Source organism: Mytilus californianus, unplaced genomic scaffold (assembly GCF_021869535.1).
Source record: "Mytilus californianus isolate M0D057914Y unplaced genomic scaffold, xbMytCali1.0.p SCAF_1, whole genome shotgun sequence".
NCBI classification, from domain to species: domain Eukaryota; kingdom Metazoa; phylum Mollusca; class Bivalvia; order Mytilida; family Mytilidae; genus Mytilus; species Mytilus californianus.
The window spans coordinates 80,797,475-80,817,103 of record NW_026262581.1 but is presented as its reverse complement, the minus strand read 5'-3'; the positions used below and the strand labels follow the sequence as shown (position 1 = coordinate 80,817,103).

The 19,629-nt window shown below is 33.0% G+C and overlaps 1 protein-coding gene across 1 annotated transcript; it reads left to right on the top strand.

The window, feature by feature from the left end:
* Positions 1 to 9,970: 9,970 nt before the first annotated feature.
* On the top strand, positions 9,971 to 17,736 carry LOC127738067 (EGF-like repeat and discoidin I-like domain-containing protein 3). Its single transcript, XM_052249151.1, has 4 exons — positions 9,971 to 10,056; positions 11,724 to 11,975; positions 13,272 to 13,438; positions 17,563 to 17,736. Exons 1-4 carry the CDS (start codon positions 9,978 to 9,980, stop codon positions 17,734 to 17,736), a joined length of 672 nt encoding a protein of 223 aa, XP_052105111.1. The 5' UTR covers positions 9,971 to 9,977.
* The last annotated feature ends 1,893 nt before the right edge of the window (positions 17,737 to 19,629 follow it).

Sequence of the window (19,629 nt, the reverse complement as noted above, 5' to 3'; positions counted from 1 at the left end):
ATAAACAAATAAAAATACCATTCCAGCAGGAATTGGCGGTCAATTCAAAAAATATATATATATTTCAAGGGTTAATATATCATTCTAGCACAACACTATTTAAATATGAGCTCATTGAAAATACATAAAGATGATGCAATTGTTTTTTTTTTTTTTTTTTTTTTTTTTGACTTTTACATATCGTTACATCTTATTTAGAAATGAAGCCTACACAGTGGCCTGATGGAAATTATGAACTCCATACTTTTACATATCGTTACATCTTATTTAGAAATGAAGCCTACACAGTGGCCTGGTGGAAATTATGCACTACATACGTCTATGTTTGGTTGTCCAGAAGACGTGAACTACGGATGGCTGACAGGATATGTCAACATGACACTGCTGCCCAACTCCAGGAACATGTTTTGGAATGATCTTGAACCGTATACATTTGAACCCCATATTCTTGGTCCGTACACACAGCAAGCAATACAAATAAATTTTTGCATTATCAACTCAAACACTTCTGCACCAGATAATAATGGGGGTAACAAACCATGGCCAGCTGGAAATTATTGCATATACAAAGCTAATGACATGTGTCCGATCGGTAAGTATGTAAGAGTGACAACGTCATTATTAAGTAAACGTGTTATTCCTATCAATTGAAAGGTTTTAGAATTCTATATATTAAATAGATACATGTATTCTCAAGAAATTTAATCCACGTGTATTTTGAAAGTGCTCAATATGAAATTCTTCTCAAGACAATATTGAAAAGTATCATAATTGCATACTATTAAATTAAGAACAATGTGAGAAATCATATGTTTTAAAATTTACTGAAAAACAATATCAACGCTAAAACTATATTTTTCTGCAGTATCAGAATTTAAAACTATGAGCTCGATGATCTCTACTTTGATAATAATGCAACCACCACATATCTTGTACAATAATCATGTATTGTTGGTACAATGTATGAATAAAAAGGAATCATGTAGAGTATACGTCACCAAGACAGATACCCATATAAAAGAATTATTAAATACATCTAGAGGGTAACACATATTAGATTGCATATCTTATTTTTAGATTTTTTTAAAAAGAAATTTGATAGTCCGAAATCTCGTGTATTAACCCGAACTTTTTTTTTGTCTTGATTCAACTCGTTCCAATTTTATTTTAATACTAGGAAACACAAATTTCAAACTTTAATGTTCATGACATAAACATGATAAAAGGAAAACCTTTACGATACAATGTTTACAATAAAATGTGAATCCTCCTAAAACACAGATTTATAAATTTTCATGACATTTAATCGGCTAGTCTTTGACCGATATAAAAAAAATCGAGTAGATTATTAATTTCAAACAAAGCTTAACAATAAATATTTTATTTATCCCCTGATTTAGGGTTTCATTATTGAAAATTGTTAGTAGCTATTGGTGCGACTGCATTGCTCAAAGTATTTTCTTAATTTTAATGCATATTACGTCAGGTTTCAATGAAGGAAGCATGACAGTACGTGGCTATACTTACGACTTAGGAGGAGATCTACCGTATTTAACAAGAGACAATTCTACAGACCTGACTCTAACATATTGTTGTAGAGAAGATGGAAATGCTGATGAACCTATACAATTGCCTCACGACTTTCCCTTTATTCTGTTTTTGGTATGAATAAATGATAATTTTGAAAACTTAATAACTAGTAACTGATGTATGGAAATTAACATTATTTAATCTAGAAATGCCACTAGTTCTCAACCAATTGCTGTTTGTTATCATATTACACAAAGGGAGCTGATACAGCTGACGAAAAGCAATTCTCGAATTGAGAATCTTAACGAATATTAACGATTATTAGTTATCATTAGGGCCACGCCGAATGGCGGACGCCCTATAGTGATCCGTCTGTCTGTCTGTCCGTCCGTCCGTCCGTCCGTCCGTCCGTCCGTCCGTCCGTCCGTAACAAATTGTGTCCGCTATATATTTAGAGAATCGTTATGATTTCAAAGTTTATACTTGACGTGTATATTAACCAACACCAGAGGGTGTGTCATAATGTATGTACAACTTCCTAGGTCAAAGGTCAAGGTCAAAAACTTTGGTTTCAGTTAACAACCCCATGTCCAATGATAAAGATACAAATTTTTTACCACACATTATTCACAGCGGGGTCCACAGAGATGGTTCCCATCTCAATGATATCTAGTTTTTAATATTCTCACGGAGATAACTAATGTAATAAGTATATGCCTCATGCCTGTAACTTTTTCATGTTTGGTCACTCCCACATATAAAAAATCCAAAGTAAATTAGTTAGACTTTGGTACGATTTCAACGAAATCATTTACGTTATCAACGAGTTTTGTGTAGAATATGCCAGTCAAAGAAGCCATTTATATCTTTATCACTTAGTGTCTAACCGATTTGTCAAAAAAATATTTTCCAAAATCCCAAGAACCAATGAGCTAATTATAATTCGAACACACTTTGCTAATATTATTCTTATAAAGAACGAGGGACCTACTTGTATTACAACCAACAACGACCCTATTTTTAGAAAAGAAACCAACCTAAGGATGTATATGTAAAGGGGTTTATAACATATAACAAAACTTTGTACTTTTCGTAAAGTAGAAACATGTCTGCTGTTACTGCAATAATAGCCCCTTTTAAGAAGTATAGTTAATGACCATATAAAACGCCATCAAACATGGCTACTATTTTACTAAAATGTATAAAGCCAATTTATCGACTAACTGCTATTTAAGAATGTGATCAAATTTAGTACAAATACGAACAAAATCAAACAAACAAAATCTGAAACAATATGCAAGGGGTTAGCTGCGGAACCGTAGCTCATAGGTCCTTATGGACCGCAAATTGTCAAAAAAATATAATAAGGACCTATGAACTACGGTTCCGCGGCTAGCAAGGGGTGAACTTCTTCAAACATTTGGTAGTGTACAATATACGGAAAGTTAACTCGTTTACTAATCTAAAGTTGCATCGAATTTTCAAAGAGATTTATTGCTTGTTATTATTGTCAAGAAACAAATGCACAGACCAATTCCATGCATGTATGTGGAATCCCAGCACAATTGTGTGTAGATCCATGAAGGCATTGGACATATTATGGACAACTTTTATTCTCCTGTGTGTCTGTCATTTCGTTAATTCGTTCGTCCATCTGACAGAGCCCGTCTTTCAATGAAGTTTGCAGTAACTTACTTTTATGCAATTTTTAAAATAATGTTTTGTCTTTCTTTTTGCCATTATGTTTTATACAATGAAAAATAGATTCCTGACTTACGGGACGTAAATCGTTTAAATTCGACAATGTGTAGTATTTCTCCGAAATCACAAGCTTGTTGACATAGCGAATTTTACAACAATTTGAATAACAGATCCAGAAGATGAATGATTGATTGTTGGTTGCTTAACGTCCAGTGGCAAATATTTCATGTTCAGGACAAAAACAAGTTAACAATAAATACAATAGGTAGATCCTGTAATAGTTCGTGATGAAGGTCGGGGAAATGTGGACTGCCACGGGAAAATGTGGGTATATTGTATAGGGACAGAAATTTTGCCTTGTAACAGGCCACCTACGGACCCCTCAAAGAGTTGTGGCAAGGGTTCTTAACGTGCAAAGAGCGTGGCACTCTCTTTACACTAGGCATCGGATTTAACGTCCCAATTCTGACCGGACGTGGCTGCGTACTTGATACATCCCGCACAGCCAAACGGAAGCCCCACTTTGACGAGGGTTTCACTGCCGGTCTGAGAAAGACCAATGGTGACCATATTTCTATTCCCCAATCACCCTTGGGGGAAGATCCAGACGAAGTGGGCAATACATCAATGCTTTTTTTATAGTATAGGAGGTATTCTTTCAACAACAAACAAAACTCGTGTCCTATGTTGTTTATTTTTCAATGAAATGATTATGGGCCAATTGTTTTACATAACTTCAGATTAAGAATGAAAAATTCTTGCGTTTTAAAAGCCACTGAAACAGTTGAAAATGAAAAACGCTATACAACAGTATGCATGTATGTGTTAACCCATTATTTTTTTAGGGACCAAATACCGAAAAGTGCCAAGAAGTGGATAATATGAAAGGAACATTGGATAAATTTTTCCTCGCCGACGAACATCTGAACTTTGAATATGATGGATTGCATCCTAATTTTTCTTATCATGATATTTATCAAAATCATGTAGGCCTACCTTTGTGTTACTATGAGCCATTAAGTGAGTAGTTATTTTAAACATGTTAATCATTTCAAGAAAATTGGTATTGGTGCAATAAGATTTATCCCAAAACATTTGATCTCAATGTTGAGTCGCAATACTGAGTTAATTTCAAACTCAGCTTCTACGAAATCCAGTTTTATACACTCCATAAATTGTTTTAAATAATGTAATGAATTTCTCATTATGTTATCATCAATCTTTCAGATCCAAATAAGCTTCTCATATAAAACAAGTAGTACGAACAGCACTTCTTAAAAAATACATGCATCTGAAAGACACACATTATGTACGAACGTACCATTTAAAGGAAAGCCATGTAAAGTTGATAACTGCCTATGCTCAGGTTACCAAACAAACATAGTATAATATATGATTTTCGTGTCTTTCAGATAAAGTTGACCTTATATGTTTTTGGCTATTAGTTTATGTTACATTTGGTTATACAACATATCCTTCTTGTAGTCTAGATACTATTTTTTCGCCTCGGATAAAATTGCAAACTCTAGACATTCGTTCAAAAATGGCACGTGTAAAAGACATCACGCCTAGCTATGGTCCACCTTTTACCATGATATACATGTATATGTTAAAATGAACCTGAAATTGTTTGCACCTGCCCTAAGTCAGGAATCTGATGTAGTAGTTGTCGTTTGTTGGTGTGGTTCATAAGTGTTTCTCGTTTCTCGTTTTTTATATAGATTAGACGGTTGGTTTTCCCGTTTGAATGGTTTTTCATTTGTCTAGTAATTTTTGAGGCCCTTTATAGCTTGCTGTTCGGTGTGAGCCAAGGCTCCGTGTTGAAGACCGTACTTTGACCTATATTGGCTTACTTTTATAAATTTTGACTTGGATGGAGAGTTGTCTCATTGGCACTCATACCACATCTACTTATCTACTCACATATTTTCATGTCAATTTAAATGTTGATGTTTGTATTTCCTGTTTGAGAGGGTATTAAGAGGGTTGTTTGGTTTTTTCTTTTTTCCTTTTCTCTGAACAAAACTTTAATCAATGTCAAATAATGTTGAAAGAGGTGTAGATATATGTTGGTGGCTACAAACCAAACATGACATTAAAAAAATTTAAAACTCTTCAAAGGTCAGTCGTTTCTCTGGAAATTCTATTAAGATTATGAACAAAAGCTTTCATTACATTAACTATTTACTTCATGATCACGATGCAGGTAGACGAGAGTGTATGTTCAAGACAGACTACGGAGCTTCATATAAAGGTTACGAAAATACTACAAAATCAGGGAGGAAATGCAGTTTATGGGTTGATAATAACTCTGATTTCACTACAAGCACCAGATGGATAGGAGAATTTGAAGAAAATTATTGTAGGAAAGTCGATATGGGATTAAAAACTCCCCCTGGTTGTTACGTTGATGATGAATTTGAAAGCTGTGATATTCCAGAATGCGGTAAAAATAATTCAGCAACTCAGATTCCAGTTTATAAGTAAAAAATGAGTTGAATAATCTATACCTTTCTTCATTTTTAAATTGCTCTCTTCTTTTCAATGGTAAATTCCGATGTCTAAATGACCTGTATGAAATGTGACGCCTGTAAATGACACGGAAACCATGCGTAGAAATCATACTTTATCCTGGCGTCATTGCAGTGTTTAAGGAATGCATGTCCAGGCGTAAACCAGGCGGAAACCAAGCGTTACTGAGACGGAAACCAGGCGTAAAATTATGCGTAATATTTAAATGTTTACGTCTGATTGACAGAAAACCAGGCGTAATATGCAAATGAGTACGCCTGGTCAACAAATAAACCAGGCGTAATATCCTTACATAATACTACACTTAATTTAAATCAGTGTATTACCCTAGCTGTGTACTTTGTGTATTTGATACAAACTTGTACTGTTGTTTAAATTTCTCATTGTTTGACCTAAAACTTGAAATATTAACCATTGATGAAGCTATATAAATAAATACATTTTAGACAGACACTGGCTCACTTTAATAAGTTAAAGTTTTAAATAATAATTATGACAATTAATTTTTCAAGAAATGAAACTAGCATTTTGACTAATTAAGTTGTTTTGAAAGTTAATGTCATTTGAACTAAAATATCAATGATAATTAACGGCAATTTAACTAAAAATTTAAATGTTATTATCCATGCAAGAATGAAGGTTTCCAGAACTTAAAATTTATTGTTGAAAAATAAAAACTTAAAACTTAGTTACTCACATAATTATTATTTACCAATTAGCATACTTCTTTCCTTTCATTTCACAATTTTCATTCATTAATTTGATTCCATAATTCCAATTTCAAATTCTTCCAAAATGCACAAAAAAAGCTAAATTCCCCTGAGTATATCAAGCTGCCATATATCCAACTCTTGCAAGCTAATACTAGAGAGCAAAATTTTGAAAAAAAATCCCATGATCCTTTAAACAAAGCATTATGGGTACTATGATTTACGCCTTTCCAACAGTTTGACGACCGTAGGAAAATTTACGCCTTGCTTATTTCAATTTACGCCAGGTTAACCACTTTTTTCTACGCCTGTAAGTGCTACAAATTTACGTTTCCTGCTCCATTACGCCTGGATCTACACGTAACCACCACTTTCGCCTGATTTACGCCAGATTTCTAGGCGTAATACGCCTTATAATTTCGTACGGGGGCAGTCATTTTGACTAGTCTCAATATTGTTATGTATAGACTGTCTTTGATATGCTTAAGCGTGATCAATTATCTGTTTTGCATAATTTTTTATTATGTTTAAATATCTTGCTACATTAATGTTTTTCTATTAGCCATTTGCAGAAAATTTCTTATACTTTCGGAAGTACTGTCAATGAAACCTTTATTTCAGAGGACGACCCAGAATATTTGGAAATATTTGGAAAAGGCAGAAGCTACAACTCAGCCCCATCACTTAGCAGCTCACCTGCTTCAAATGCAGTGGATGGTTTAATTGGTATTATATAATGATAAGTCCTCTACCGGTACTATACGTTGCACTTCGTCCGTTCGTCCCTCTGTTAGTCCATCAATCCGTTTGTTCAAGAGGTATTTTGCACTTTTTGCTCTAGTATTTCAATTTGTTGATTGGAATTTTGGTTAATAATCAAATCTTACCTTAACACTTTTGCAGAAGTTGTCCTAGGACACACACAATTTCTTAAAAATATCAATTTCCTGCACTTTGAAGTACCTGAAAAAGTTGTTGGGTATTTTGCATATATCATTATAAAAAAAAAGAGATATTATCCGGTTTTTGCGGAAGTTGTTTACAAACTCCGTGCAGCTGTCAGTATTCCGCACTTGTTCTACGATGCCGCCTGAAACAATTAATTTTTGAGTAACTAGGTATTTTGCATGTTGTCAAATCATTAGGAGCTCCATACAAATTTAGGCTACGTTCCGGTTGAGCATTTGTAGGAATTTGTAGTCTTTTAGTCGTAGATGCATGATTTTTTTTTAGTTGTTATTGGCTTTGAACTAGCTGTCAGTAACTGCGAGTACTCTCAGATCTGTACTTAGTGTCTTGTTGTGGGGATGTATTAGTACCCTGCCACGTCCACGCTTGTGTTTTTGTTACTTGTTTATGTGCTCTGTATCTCTCTGATGAGTTAAGCCCTTTTCAACTGATTTTTATAGATTGTACATATGTTGTACTAGTACACCACTGTCGAGGTTAGGAGAGGGTTGGGCGCCCGCTAAAATGTTTAACCCCGCCACATTCTGCATGTGCCTGTCCCAAGTCAGGAGCATGCAATTCAGTTAATGTCGTTTTTTTCTGTATATCAAATTTGTTTTTCGTTCATTATTTTGTACATAAATCAGGTAGTTAGTTTTCTCGTTTGAAAGGTATTACATGTGTCATTTCGGGGCCTTTTATAGCTGACTATGCGGTATGGGCTTTGTTCATTGTTGAAGGACGTACGGTGACCTATAGTTGTTAATTTCTGTGTCATTTGGTCTCTTGTGGAGTGTTTTCTCATTGGCAATCATACCACATCTTCTTATTTTCATTTTTGGGGACTTTCCTTAATAATACAATAGAGGTCATCTCTATGTCAGTAGTGAATGTTCAACATTTTTACATTCGTCGGTGATTCACTATACTCACATTTTCTCTAATACATGATATTCTATTTAGGTAACTGAGATTCTGATTTAATGCCTATTTCAAGACGTGCATTCACACTTTAATACCTCAATAGAGATGTTCAGAAATAAGTATATACTGGTATCAAAACATCAGGATGTGTTATCGATTTAGAACACTGAATTTCATAAAGGATTTAAAATTTGGTTTTTTTACGAATCATTTCAAGCTACTGAATCATAAATGCCACATTATACATGAGACCGATATTTTTTTCAATCGGTAAAAGCATGGAGAAAACTTGTCCTTGCCCTATGTGCCATCAGAAATAGCAAGGACTAAGTAAGTAAGTAAAAGATTGCCATCAACGCAAAGTATTTTTAAAATGACAGAGAGGTTTTCTTTTTTTTTTAACTGCATTGTAATTCTAACTGAAAATTTGGATAGCTAATTTATGAGTTTTGCTTAAAAACAATTGAAACGAACTTTTATAAATGAAAAAAGAAGATGTAAGGTGTATGAATGAAACAGCAAACAACAGAGCAACATAAGTAAAACGCATATGGACAAATATTATCTTACACTTTTATCTTACAAAACGTTAAACACAGTGAATTTTTCCAATAGCAAACACAAGCAATTGCATTGAATTAATACTTCGTCATCAAATATTATTAGTTACACGGTGTGCTAGTGTCCTAATACGATATATATGGGGTCAGTAAATTCCATAGGGAAGGAGAGCGAGAGCGAAGCTCGAACCCCATATGGAATTTACTGACCCCACATATATCGTATTAGGTCACTAGCACACTGTGTAACGAATTTATCTTACCGACTATCTTAACATGTGGCATTTAGACTAGTGGCCTATCAAAGTGATCAAGTCTGCAATATAAAGAACCTACTTCCATTGGTTTATACAAAAAAAAATGCCAACAATAACAACTTGCTAGCTTTTAAAGGGGCATTTATCTGTCAAATTCATGTTCACCGATTTGATTCAAATTCTCATATTTGATTTATAACATACTAAAAAGTCTAAAATAAACAATTTACAATGCATGGGCTTGATAATATATATCAGCATTTCGTGTGTATTTTAGTCTAGACGCTTTCTAATTAACCATCGAGGTGACTTCCAAAGACTTTCGACGGTCATATAACCCGATATAAGCATAAACATAGATATAAATAGATTGCGAACTCGTGCAATTGGATTTTTCTTGGTCTGTTTGATTTCACATTATAGGTTGAAATATATGTTAATCAACGTTTTGACCTATATAAGAATAAGTTTTTGTGGATCGAATCTGTCAATTAAATTGTTTACTCTTGTTTTACTTTCACTTATTTTTATAAAATGATGTAACACAACTACTAACCGTGTATTAAAGGAAATCACGCCTACTAACTCCATATTTCATATACATGATCTCCACGCTATCGCTTTTAACCAATGATATTCCTAGAAATGTATAGGAGGTAAGACAATAATAGTTGTCGGTCGTGAAATGTGAATGTATTCAATCAACACTTTGTGACATTTTAAAGATGGTGTCTGTCGTTTGTTCTGTTACATCTATATTGTAAAAGTTTATTTTTTTGTTATCAGGTGCAGGACTATCTTATAGAAATTCCAGAATGTATTCTAAGCCATGGTATTTACTAAACTTGCAGGAGTATGTCGAGGTTCATGCCATCATTATCCACAGACAGCAAAGTAAGATTTCTAAATATTGATAGTCATGATAAATATATCCTAAACTTATGTGGCATGCTTTTAGACAAATTAAATGACGGAAACAATATCTTCAGTAAACGTATTGCTTGTTCATGTTGGTATGATGCCATTTTCAGCGTAGACCATTTTATCTCATTTTGTAGGAAATGCAAAAACTGCAAATGTTTCTTTTCTAACAAAAATATATTTATCTTTTTTTTTGGCAGTTTTATACGATTTATTTTGTATCCTTCTTAAGGAAAATATATCTCTTCAGCTGTTTCGATTATACTATCATAGGCTTTCAAAAATTGGGCCTTGGGCGTTCTGATTAAGGTAAATCAAGGAAAGCGCTTCGAACGCATGGAATTTATAGATTGTTGCTTACATATTTTGAAGGGAAAATAGATGCAACAACTCATGCATTCATGTATATCGTTTGTATGAGGTAGCAATGTATTAAAGGAAAGACAAATTGATAGGTGTGCATGCTCTACTGAGTTACTGGAAAGCTTTTTGAAATAGCCTGAAGTGTTAAGATCTTACATATTAACCTTAACTGGATTTGAGTGGTAGTCTTTGATATTCATCAATTATTATTAGATATCTGTTTAAACAGTGATGAAAGGATTAATTTATGAATTATCTAAAACAGAAAGTGTATTATATTCTTCGAAAACTATCAACAATTGCTGGACAAAAAATTCTATCACAATAATAATCTAACATTTCTAAAGTAAACAAAAAATACTGAGTAAAGACGTTTGCATACTAATTTGAATTTAAATAAAAATTTACATGTATTGGATTAATAGACACAACTATAGGATACAAATGATTATAATTTGAAGATCCCACATATCGCTTCAAACAATACTTGAAGAATGATTATGATGGCGGTAATAAACTGTTATTTAACATGTGCAGTGTCTATTCTCACGTTCATATAAGGATGAGAACATACTTATTTTGTATAAATACTAACTTTGTTTGATTATGAACCGATACACTGAACTGGATTTAATTATAGTTACTGTAATAATTTTTTCTGCTAACAGTCCACTGGAAGATTTGACACCGTACCAAGATATTATACTGACTCCGAATATACTAGTTTTTGCTCTTAATCAAAATTGCCGAGTTATCTCATTCTTTAGTAGACGAGAAGAAATCTTTTGACTACCTGTAAAAGTGATTTAAGATGAATGTATGAGGAACACACACTATGAACACTAGGAAATGATAATTTATTAAGACAAAATCTTTATCATTGATGCTTCTTTGCTCACACCATTCAGTTCGATGATCACTTGCCCTTCAAATATCGATATAAGTGTTGCATGAACAAATGCGTAGTATTAGGCAATGGAACTTGTAATTGAACACTCTTTTTTTATTCAATTTATCTTTTAATGAATATTTGAGGTGTCATGATTAAGACCTTACTAAAAATTGTATTAAACACTTGTAACATCGGCAATATATATCACTAAAAATATATATAACAGAGAGAAATTGTGTAAATGAAAACTGTAGATATTTCAATAAGAGCACTTATTGATGAGGATATTGATAAATCGTGAAAAGTATAAACTATGTAAGTTTTTTTTTTTTTTTTGCAATAAAGAAAAAAATATGATGGATTTAAAATGTCTGTTTTTTTACAGTTTGGTTCCCTGTAAACCACAGATATGCTGGAACGTATGTTAGTAAACACAGATGGGATTTTCTGACATATGGAGCATATAGGTGTGAAGAAAACAGAAATCCTAGGAAAAGTCCAATCTTTCGATATCAGTGTAAACGTCCTATTATCGGACAATATATCAGCGTTACAAATTTTGATTTTACAAATGAAAGCGCTAGACAAGGCTACTACCATTATTTTGAAATAGATGAGATTCAGGTGATAGGAAAATGTAAGTTATGCCTCCTTATAATTGATTTTTCAAATATATTGGCCTTGAGCATCACTGAAGCGACATTTATTGTCGAATTTCGTAACTAGTAAAGTAAAATTGGTACTGTTTATGTTGTTTTTTTAAACTCAGAGCAATATATTCGTATGCTAGGTTCAAAGGATATGCAATGGCTCAGAGGTTAGAGAGGACATATACTCTGCAAATGTTTTGTCAAAAAATGCCACAATATGAAATTAAAAACGAAATTCTTAACCAAGTTGACAAAGAAACAGTTTTAAAATTAATCTTCCATCATAAATATCAGTAAGCCATGAAAAATAGAGTTAGTAGTAAACTAAATAAGCAAAAAATGAAATCAACACGTTATCAATTTCATGCGTCAGAATCGCTTTTCTGGATTTAAATTCATCAGGAACGCTCAAAGCCGAATATTTGAAAGCCGAGGATGTATAAGAACCAAAACAGGTGTAGAGCTTTATAACCAAAAAGTACCTAAAACATAGCCAAATCCATCTAAGGTCATCTTTGTCTGAGGGAGTTGAAACCTAAGTTTCTTTATAATTTTAAAATTTATAAACGGACAATTTTTAGAAGGATTTGTTATAAATCATGTCAGTACCGAAGTACTGACTACTGAGCTGATGATACCTTCGGGAACTGATAGTCTACCAGCAGAGGTATCGACCCAGTGCTGTAAACAATGAAAACAACACGTTATCAAATTCATGCGTCAGAAGCGCTTTTCTGGATTTAACTTCATCAGGAACGCTCAAAGCCGAATATAAGCAGAGTTTATATAATTTGTTTTTAAACATTTAACACAACATGCAAAAGAACACACGTCAGGTAAAATAACAGCGTATGTTTCACGTACATGATATAGAGATTACATATGAATTTTATATACCCGACATAACGTAACTTTCTGTACATAATTTGAAATAATGCACTGAGGTATGATGAACGGGAGATTGCATGGCCTTTTTGCTGGTTTTTCAGTACACATTGAATACAGTAATAATCAATAAGATTTGATTACTAGTCCGGGTTTTGGCTTTACCCAGGGCCTTTATGATTATATCAACTCTTCAACGTTTGTTTTGGATTTTGGATTTCCAAATATTTCAACCTCGAACATCACAGAGATGACATGTTATGCGCATGCCCACCTGGTTCCGTCTGGTTTAGCCGTTTTATTTTTTTCTCTTCACAACATCTTTGGTTTTTTTCCAAATATATGAATAAGGAGATATGAAATGCTGACTGATATATTATTTTGTTTTATTTCAAAAGCAACAATGTGCGGACGACAGCTAGGACTTATATCCGGTGATATTTACGATTATCAGTTGGAATCATCATCAAGGAAGGACAAAGATCATCTATCAAACTATGGTCGTTTATTCTTCCCGGAAACTGGCTGGTGTTCTAGTTCTGATGATTTATCTCCATGGTTTATAGTATGTTTTTTTTTAGATAAGGCGAATCTCCGTGGTGTATGGTATATACTTTTGAAATCAATGAATCCCTTGTATAATAAACAATTCGATTAACAAAATTTGAATTTTAAAATGTTCAGTCCATTTAATTGAATCGTGCTTCGTTCAAATGTAGATCAATTTCAATGAATGAATTAAAAGAGAGCCGAAAGGTACCAGAGGGACATTCAAACTCATGAAATGAAAATATATGATCTGACGGTCCAGAGGTGGGAGAATGACTAAGATAAGCTAAAAGTGTAAACCTTGGAAAAGTGCTCTTGTTCATAGCCTACCTCTGTTTGGAGGAATTTTAAATGACAGTTAAACGCAAACATTCGAATCATATTTTAACTTTTATTAATTTTGCTTAATATTTAATTTCTCGGGAGGCGCTCTCAATGAAAATATTTTTTATTTAAGCTGAAGAAAGCAACATTTTAACAGGCGTGAAACCGATTAGTCGAGTATCATTTTGGTTTTCGATACTCGGTACTAATGAGTGATACTCGAGTACTCGAGTACTCGTTGACATCCCTAATATATATATATATATATGTTAGCGGCAATAAGTGAAATTAGGCATTAAGCTAAAATCCTAGGCAATAAGCTAATGCCTAGGCAGTAAGTCTATTAACTAAATGATGTTATGCATTACTCTTAAATCCTAGGATTTCAGCTTAAATCCCGAAAAATGTGTAAATGCGAGTAATTAAAAGACATTTATTCAATTAAATTAAAAAAAAATGTTACATAATAACATAATAAGAACTGAAGTCTAAAATGTCAACTACAAGAAATAAAATCACAACCAAAATATCTTATTGATATTAAAACTCATTAAATAATACTCTTCAAAAATATAAACACTGGATAGAAATTTGTGTTTAAATCATTTGTTACCACAAGTTGTGGAACTGTGGCACCGACTATTGCACTGTCTCCCGTTTTTCTTGCATTTGCACCTGTTACTGAAACATTTGGATTTACATGCACATTTAAAAAATCCTTGACCTCCGGACAATGACTGATGGGTTGCTGCCTCATGAACACTTAAAGTTGTTTCACAATTGATTTCCTCTTCTAGAATTAAATTCTGCTCACAGATGCCCATCTCATTTGATCCAAATGTTTCTAGGGGTTGTCCAAATCTTGTAGCTACAACAGCATTGCCCTTATCATTGACCTGAAAAATAAACGGATGAAACTCTTATGAAGGCAGTTTGAGTATTTTCATTAAAATATCAATAAAATAATATTTGTGCGAGTCGGAACAATTAATTATTGGCAATTATTTTCAGTGAAATACTAATTGAATCCGTGTTGCATATGGTGATTTTGTACTGTCTTTGTGGCATTGACCCGCATCTGATTTTCCCCAGGTGCAGATCCTGGATTTTTTAAAAAGAGGGGGAGAGGGCCTGGCAAGTCAACGTTTTGAATGATACTGATAAAGTCTTTGCATTTATCATATATGTAGCTCCATAAGGGAGGCCTGGGCCCCATACCCCTTTCCTAAATTCGTCTCTGTTAACATAAACATATTTTCTTTTACTGTTTTTTTTTTCTGGTTTGTATTCAATATACATGACATCTTAAATGGTGCAGTCAAACTATTGATCAAATATCTTACCTCAATGACTCGGTCGAATGAATTTCTACTGTCGCCCTTCCCTCGATCATACATAGATATTGGTACGGCCACTGGCGAACTCTGTTGGTATCAATCGTACAATTTGGACATAACACCTTCGAACCGTACCCCTCTTTACTAACAGTAGTTCCACATATAACATGAATGTGTTTGTCACATTTACTACACATATGAGCTCCCTAGGTATCCTTTTCACATACATAGCACTTTAAGACAGTCATCCTGAAAGACAGTTTAAATAAATAATAAAGTTAAAAAAATTTGATGTAATTGTAAATATTTATAAAGCCGGACTAAAATAAAACTATTTTTCAAATTTAGTTACAATTTTGTGATAATGACGTTTGTGTTTATAGATCGTTCTACTTACACTCAATATAAGAATAATAAGATGTGGTATGTGTGCCAATCAGACAACTGTCCGCTAGAGGCAGAATGATATATAAGTTAAGACCTATGGGTCACCATACGACCTTCAACAAACAACATTTACCTCATAGTAAGCTATAAAAGGCCCGAAATGACAAACGTAAAACAATTCAAACGAGAAAACTAACGGCCAGATTTATGTCATGCTGAACGAATGAATGCAGATATTTTGTTCTAAAGCTCCTGATAAGATTTCCTTATTTTATCCATTATATATTACATGGAAGTACTGTAATAATTTAGTTAAAGCTCCTTCCAAGATTAAAGAACTAAAGAGTCGTTTTAATTTTTTTTTAAATATTTCTAAATACTTTTTACAACTTACCTTTTGCGTTTCATCAGTGATTGAAGTAGAAGGTTCCACATTTGGTTCTGAACTTGATTCTTGTATATCAGAGGCATTCGCAATGTTTTCTGTGGTATTTTCAGTTACAGGTTGGTGATTTAAAGACACCGTCTGGAGCTTAAGTAAGGCCTCCTCCTTTTCTTAGGTCACCAATATTTCTTTCGGAATTTTGGTTTCTGATGTTAATCAAATAGTTGCATATTTACCAAACAAGACTGCATAGAGTGTTGGTACAATGCCTTTGTTTAGAGCTGAATTCTTTTGATGCCAATTGACCACTTTGTTTATTCATTGTCCCTGATCCATGCAGTAAGCATGTCATCGATATCTCCATTCGATCGCTCAATACTAACTTGTGATTGGGGATGTCTTGGCTTCCCATGAACGATAACCTGTTTTGGCTACATTAATTTTAACTCGAATATGAATTCCCGACCATTGTCACTTTGCAGTTTATGGGGCGAACCAAAAATTGTGAGAATATCAATTAATAGTAGATTGAAAGCCACCTCTGAGGCACATTTTGACGTTAGAGCTTTAATGTAACAAAATTTTGTAAGATGATCTTGGAACACCATAAGAAATTTATAGTTTCCATCTGGGTTTGATTGAAAATCCATCAAATCAACTTGTCCTCTACTGTTAAGTCTTTAGATAAAATGGGCTTCACTCCTACTCCCTTCCCTATATTTTTTTTCATGTTACAATTTTCACAAAGTGAAAGAAATAGTTCAATAGAATCACGGGAAATATTAGCATATCCATTATTTAGTTGTTCAATCATACGGACTCTGTCGCCATGGCCTGTTTCTTTGTGTGCCTTTTCCAAAATACCTCAGAGTTCCTCTAGAAAGACATAAATTTTGAAATGTCCCTCATCATTCTCGTTGACTTTAGTTATCAACCTCTCAAAACCTCCAATGGTAAAAATGTCATACCTTTTTAAACATGTTGAATTGTAGTAATCTATTGTTGCCTTCTTTTCTGATGATTCCAAAAGTTGAATCTTTGCCAAAAGATCATGGTACTTTTGTCTAGGGTATATGTTCCTTGTTTTCCCAGATTCGAATTTAGACCGTAAAGATTCAAGAAATTTGTCCTCAATAGACATGTTGTCACTTAATGCTAATAATCGAAATAAAGAAGTGAAAAAGACAAGATGGCCTGGGGGTATTTAACAAAATTTTTAACAAAGAAAATTTTCTTATATTGGAAAACTGGTATAAGCAAAAAATTATATCTTAATTTTGTCTACTTTTGACCAGCTCAAACCATCTGGACTAGTGAAGTGTAAAACTTTTCAAATAATTATTATATAGAATCTCATCCCTCCTTTTTTTCCATTAAATACAATCACATTTTTAAAATCTTGTAATACCACAAAAAAGCACGAGTTAATTCTGTTTGATTATTGAAAATACTAAAATTTGAAGATCTGTTAAATGAATGTATATTAATATTTGGAGTATGAAATAAAAACTACTGTACATCAAGAATAAATCACCGAATGTACATATATTTGGTAGATAAAACATAAATTCCAGAGTTCACTAATCGCCTAATTGTTCGGCAATAAGTTGAATAATCATCATCAGATTTCAGGAAATAAGCTTAATGTCTGAAAATTTCATATTTAACTTTAAATCAGCTAACGTCTTCGGTAACTGTATTTTCTAGGTTGATTTTATTGTACCTTTAAAACTCCAAGGAGTTGAGCTACAGGGTATAAAAGACGGTTCAAATGTTCGGTTTATCAACTCGTTCCTGATAATGTATGGTAACGATAGAAGCAACCTTACTATTTACGAAGACCCGATCGGAACAGTGAAGGTTTGCTATAATATATTGTAACTAATTTATGTTTTAGGTTTAGTTCTTCTAATTGTTTTCTAATGTGTTTTCCAAGTATAACATAATATAAAATAGTTTATAAGTATTTAAAGGAGTATGTAATGTCATTTTTCATTTTTCAAATATTTCAAAATTCACTTCTTTGATCAATATGGTCTCGTGACTGAAAATTTCATTATCACTTTATCATCAATTAATATCATTCTTCTTTTAAGTGTTAATATACGTTATTTATATAACGCATTCATAAAAACATGTGTACAACAATTTTGTAACAGTCATCTTCGCTAGCCAAAGGTTACGATCCAGTCTCCTCCTCTCCACCCTTGACAGATTAAGCCAACATTTGTGATTACAATGCTGCGCCATCTGCCGGTAGATAAATTCCGACTACATCATTCGTGACCAATGGCAGCACTTTAACTTTTTTCATTGTGGAGGTGTAAAATTGTTGTGTCTAGTTGTTGTTCAAGGCCGTACGGTGATCTGTAGTTATTAACATCTTCTCCTTTGATAATTTGGTAGAGCATACAATTAATTCCATGTTAAAAGATCCTAATGGGGCACTCATAAGAATACATACATCATGATAAAAACAAAGGGGGATGTACCCCGGTATGTCACATAATGTAATTTCACTTTTTACAAAGAAATCTACATAGTTCAAACGCGGACCGTGAACGGTGAACCCCAAATTGGACTGTCGCACAAACAAAAAATATTCTCATTTCCGTACAAGTACAAATAAACAAAAATTATTTGTGCACTCGTTATTTGTACAATAAATTGGCTGCTTGCAGGATAAATGTAATTGATCAATAGTAAGTGGTTTTTAAGAGCCGGAGTTTCGGAGTTATTTTTGTAATTGTTATTATTCATTGATCTATTTCAGCTACAAGCTTGCAGTAACGTATGCTCATCATATATACAAATCATTTTTTAATATCAATAAATATGATTTTTTGAATATTAAGAATTGTTTTTTAATATAAATAAATCGAATTTATAATGTTAAAAATAAAAAAAAAACCTATATATTAGTATTAAAAAATGACTATGTTTTAATATTAGAAAATAATTTTTGATATTAAAAATTCGATTTATTAATATTAGAAAATATTTTTTAATATCAATACATCATTCTATCTATATGAATAAAAAGGGAATTAATTTCAAAACGGCTTGAGATAGGGATCACATCAATGCAAAACGGAGCGATATCGAATGTGTCGCATGGTATGCGTCTTCAGTTACACGTAGTGTCCATTTCAGGCTGTCCTCATAATCCTGCTTTGACAGTTTGGTGTATCGAGCAAATTTCTGCTAATGAAAGTCTTATAACTTGAATATGAGCTCACGTAACGAATCAATTGAGATATGGATAACCCATACGATTTGTGATTAAGTTATTTCATGCAATGGGTTTGGATTAAAAAAAACGACAGGAGGAGTTTTATCTTTGAAGGTATGAGGTGGTCAAACTTTTAATGGAAAATATTGCCAATATTGATAGCATCATTATTACCTTTGTCGTCATCTTTGGTATTAGTTGTAACGGAGTTAAATAACATGTGATAAGCAATACCAATAATTATAATAAACAGTCTGTACGTAGCAGAATTTGTATCAATAACGGCAGTGTGATAGTCCCTTGATCCTTAGATAATTGAGCGTTGGTAATGGTATGACTTTACTTTATTTGCCATTAAATTTTTTTTATATAAAATTAAGTGTTTTTTACAGATGTTTAGAATCGATCCAATGATAAGCTCCCTGTCTATTCATCCGTTTATTTTCAATAAAGAAATTTACGGCAGATACCTTAAAGTGGTGCCAGTAGATTATAAAGAAGCATGTTTAAAACTGGAAGTAATTGGTTGTCCAAAACAAGGT